Consider the following 5,197-nt stretch of genomic DNA (forward strand, 5'->3'; position numbering starts at 1 on the left):
GACAAATAATTTATTTTTTCATGAGATGAAAAAATCTATTTTGGAAACTAAAGTTTTCGGCCTACAAAATATTTTGGAAATCAACTCTAATAGTTAGTTCAACTGAAAAACTAACCATCAAAACATATAATTGGCATCGTTGATAGCAATTGTTTGCAACTACTAATAATTATACATTTCTTTGAATAACCTCATAACATTGTCAAAATATAAGAGGACCTTTCCTCCTATCATCTCCAAAATTTTGAAATAAACTCAACTAAAATATTTATTGAACAAACAACTTTTATATTCAGTGGCCTGAATTTACCTAAGCAAAAATAAAATTCAAAGAGCAAAAAATATAACAAGAGCACAACATAGCCAAAAAAGAAAAGAAAGAGATAGAACCATAGCCCAAATGCAATGGCCCAAACTCCTACACCTAACTTGGGCCCTTTAGCCCATATTCTTACAATTAACATTAGATTTCAAAGATTCAATGGATCAGCCCATTACCATTTTGGTAAATTGGACTAGCATGCCCATTAGAAAGCCCAGCCCTTTTCCTCACATTGACCTTTATGTCTTCCATGAATTGATGAAAATTCTTCTCTGATGATCCATCTTGTCCTAATGCATTTTCTAATGTCTTTCTCACTTCCTTCACTGCCTTTCTCAATGCTTGAGTACTATTTCCACACATAAAATTCCTAACCTTTTTGGAGACTTCCTCGTGTGTGACACGTTCTTTGTCACACAGATTAATTCCGATCTTCCAATCATTTACAACTAGTTTTCGGTTAGTGAATTGATCGGTCAACAAAGGAAAACAAATTAACGGTATACCACACCATATACTTTCCAATGTCGAGTTCCACCCACAGTGAGTCAGGAATCCACCTATAGCAGGGTGCGAGATAACTTCAATTTGTCTACACCATGGCACGATCAAGCCACGGTCTTTTATACTCTCCTCGAACCCAACGGGCAGGAAATCTGTCTCGTCCGAACTCACAATATCAGGCCTTAGAACCCAAATGAAGTTCACCCCACTAAGTTGAAGCCCATGGGCTATTTCTAAAAGATCTTCTTTACTAGTGTGAGCATAGCTACCAAATGAGACATACAAAACTGAAGTATTGGGCTTGCTATTGAGCCATTGAGAGCAATCAGACTCAGACCATAGGCTAATACTGAATGGGGCCTTAGTGATCCCAGATGGAAAAATGGGCCCAATAGCATATGTGGGCTGGTTCTTGTTTAGGGCTGAGAGAGTGTCAAATTCAAGTTCTTGGACTGTATTACAAATGATGATATCAGCCTTTTTAATATCTGCAAAGGCCTTGTAGAGTACCCTGTGGACACAAGTCCAAATATCAGTTGCTTGGAGATATGACATCAAGTCCCTTGGTTCAATAGCTTTAACTCCTGGTATGTAATCTATAGTGTCCTTGCGATTATCTGATAAATAAGAATATAATTTATTCAGATCATAAAAATAAATAATTTATTCAGATCATAAAAATAGCACCAATAAGTTGAGTTGGTTTGATGTTAACACCCACAAATATAAAGTATTCAATCAAAAGAAAAGAAAAAATTCCAAAATATAGTGGGTTGGTGTGGTACTTGTAGCACATATTGAGACAAAGAGGCCTACTCATAAGCTGAAATGTCACATCATTAACATCAAATAATTTCAAGTAGACTCACCAATCCCACTATGCACCAATAATTAGTTAGTAAAGGATTCTCAATATAAGAATGATTAGCTACCTTTCTTAAAATTAAACAATTATGTTCCAACTCTATGGTCCAAATTTAAACATATAAAATGAACAAGCATTTTAATAACTCCTTTCTAGTAAATTTAATACAAATGTGACAATCCAGTGGGTCAAGGCCATGCTAGGACGTTTAAAAAGACAGCTATTGAAATACTATAGTAAAATGAAATCCTAAGCCCACCAAACATGCACAGACTTGGCAAAGTTTAGGCATCTTTAATATTTTTAGTTAGCCAGCTAAAAAGTTTCAACCACCTAGTTGTTACTGGTGTATATTCAGTGTATAACAAGAGTATAATTAATGTAAAATCGTGTAAACACATAATTATACATTTATTGTTGACTTTGTTGGGTTATTATGTGGTGTAAAAATTTCTAATTTTTTATTCTAAGATATCTCCTAGTGTGAACACCTATCCTATTATGATGTCCACATGCGAAAATAGACAAGAGAAAAAGAAAAAACTAACTAAACAATTACATTAAAGACACCATTAGACCAATTTAACTAATTTATCTGATCATGTGAAAATCTGTTTCATACAAAAACCTTTTTGTTGGTATATCTCAACCAACAACCATTAATGTTTTCTGAAAACAAAACAAAAACATTTCTAGTTAAGACATAAACTATTTTTAGAAAACAAGTTGTTTGTTCTGAAAATCAGAAAACTAGTACTGTAGTAAATTGGTATCTCAACTAACCACCATTACCACCACTAAACTTTCTTGGGATCCCACAACCAAAAACAGGACAAAAACAAAAAGAAAGAAGAGAGACCCACATGGCCACTCCACTGGTCTACCCTGCATTTTACCCCAGTTATGTAGGTCCATTGTCACAATCCAATTTACAATTGAAATTATAATTTGACTATATTAGTCGGTGGCATTTAAGGGTATCACCTAGTGACTAATGAAATTGATTAAAAATAATGAGGCTTTATATTCAAATGAGGCAAAAATATTACTATGTGATTTTTCTCCAACTGTTTAAATCATGATGGACAGTGTTATGTGATACGTGTTGATGGGGAATAGATGTACGCAGTAAAATTAGTTTAGTTAAGATGACACCTAAACTAACATTATGATTATTAAAAAAAAAATTATGTTGGTTGGTTCTCAGACTTCACATGTTGGTTGGTTTTGAGACTTCACTTTCTGATTGACATTTATTCCATGTTAATTTAAAGCAGGGCGTCGGTCGCCTATTGTATATATACATTATTATATTTTTACAAAAAATACTTATACACATTTATTTACTTATTATTAATAATTTTTTGGCAAAATGACAGAAAAGGAGTTACACTTTTTTTCTATAAGGTGATCAGACATGCAAGGTAAAACAAGATTTCGGAACGGATTGCGAAAGAAGTATCAAATCGATCCAAACTCCGAATAGTAGATATGCCCTCAAAATATCAGAAATTACTCGAAGTGCGCGCAAGTGGTAGTACATTAAAGTTAACAAAAAAAACAAGGTTGGTTGGTGAAATGAGGGAAGATAAATATCATTATCGAGAGAGAAAGAGCCCGAATCACGAAGCTAAGATCCTAAACATAACTCAGTGATAAAAGAGGAATTGTAAAACAGCTACCATGCATGATTTTCCAATTTCACTAATGAAACTCCGTGACATTGATAATTTTTCAGAAGTAAGTCATAAGTGACTAGTAAACGCTATTCTAGGGGATAAAGAAGGTAGGGATGCAAAGACAGCCCGACCCGGACTAACCCACTCATAAAGAAAGAAGTTAAAGGGTCAAAAATGGCTTAAAATGCCCCCTTTTCAAGTATTAAGATCAAATTTGTCCCTCTTTTCATCTATTGAATCAGATATTCCGTTAACGTATCAGAAATGACTCAAAAATATCATCCTTTTACTTATTGGATTAAATTTTTCCTAAAGTTATTTTCAAACTTAAAATTACATGACAGAGTCCATTTTTCTTGAGGAGAGAAAAAAAAAAGGTGAAAGCAAAGTGGCACTAACCTTGACAAGCAAAATGTCCATTTTTCTTGAGGAGTTCCATATGATAATAGAGATTAAAAACCAAAGCAGGTTCTGTCCAAAACGAAACATAACACAAATTATACTTCTCAGCAATCATGGCTGGCCACACATAAAATGTATCAGCAATCAAACACGTCACAGGTGGATCCCCTTTAACCAAATCTTCAACCAATTCATCAAAATGTGCCGAAAAAACATGCAATAATCCTTCAACAAATTGATCATGATTTAATGACCTATCAAACCTTAATGGAAATCCATCATTAACTGTCTTGTAACGAATGTCTAGTCCAGATTCACGTGCTCTAGCAAATAAATCATCTTTGTTTATAATTTGGCAATTTTGTTGAGATGATTGTTGTGAGTTTGAAATCTTGGAATGTATGTAATGTGTGTTGACAAATGTTATTGTGAAGCCATGGAAGCTAGTTTTATGGCTAGATAGACAAAGGGTGTGATGTGACCTTGATATGGATATGGAATCATAATAGCATGAGGTTTTTGGTTATGATTTGTTGCCATTGATGATGATGAGTGTTCTTTTTTTTTTTTTTTTTTTTTTTTTTTTGAAGATGCTTTTTTCGAGATTTGGAGAAGATGAAGATGATTGATTGACTAGTTTTGTGGAGTGTTTGGGGGTCTTATGAGTATCAAGTGGCATTTATTTGTGTTCCATAATTGAAGGGAAAAGGAAGGGAAATGAATTAAAGGAGGGCAAGAATTTCTAGGAAGGGAATTAAGTTTTTTAAAATTATAATTTGAGTAACCAAACAAACCTAATTTATTTATTTTTATTTGGTTTTTGTATAGGTAAGGCATTAATTGGGCCATGGTTTGGTCAATAGATATTGGCAAAAAAGGAGTCAATTGATATTGACTGCTCAAATGTCCCCTTTAGCTCTCAGGCACCAAACATGCTCATAAAGATTTATTTGATTTTCCGCAAATTTTAGATGTGACTGCATCTTTTCTTATTTTCATTCTTTTCGGCTCGTTTGATTCGCGGATTAAGTTATCCGGAATTCTGATCTTTGAATTACAATCCTTTGATTAATTTATCTCATGTGAGGCGAGATAAAATAACACCAAGTTTGATGAGATAAGATTGGATATTCAATACTAAGTTTGAGATTAAATTTATTCGTTGTTTGGTTTAATTTATTCTGAAATAAATTTATACCTTCAACCAAACAAAATATAAATTTAATCTCAAACTTAATTCTGGGATATCTCACCTTATTTTATGAACCAAACAACCCCTCATCAGAGTCCCAAATAATTGGTTAGAAGTATGTATTGTTATCTGCTTATACGGTCTTTAAATAAAGATTTTAGTAAGGCCAAAGTTTATTCTTTTCGCATTATATCATAGTCAGGTCCATTTCAATTGTTGATCTATCAATGTTG

General features: G+C 33.3%; 1 protein-coding gene across 1 annotated transcript; it reads right to left on the bottom strand.

The window, feature by feature from the left end:
- Positions 1–242: 242 nt before the first annotated feature.
- Positions 243–4,554, bottom strand: LOC132057322 (UDP-glycosyltransferase 86A1-like). The gene is given in 3 exon segments (XM_059449876.1): positions 243–1,443; positions 3,770–4,210; positions 4,213–4,554. Coding segments are annotated over 3 exon segments (1,506 nt in total). The 5' UTR covers positions 4,313–4,554; the 3' UTR covers positions 243–478.
- Between the last annotated feature and the right edge of the window lie 643 nt (positions 4,555–5,197).

The sequence above is a fragment of the Lycium ferocissimum genome, chromosome 5, assembly GCF_029784015.1.
Source record: "Lycium ferocissimum isolate CSIRO_LF1 chromosome 5, AGI_CSIRO_Lferr_CH_V1, whole genome shotgun sequence".
Lineage (NCBI taxonomy): Eukaryota > Viridiplantae > Streptophyta > Magnoliopsida > Solanales > Solanaceae > Lycium > Lycium ferocissimum.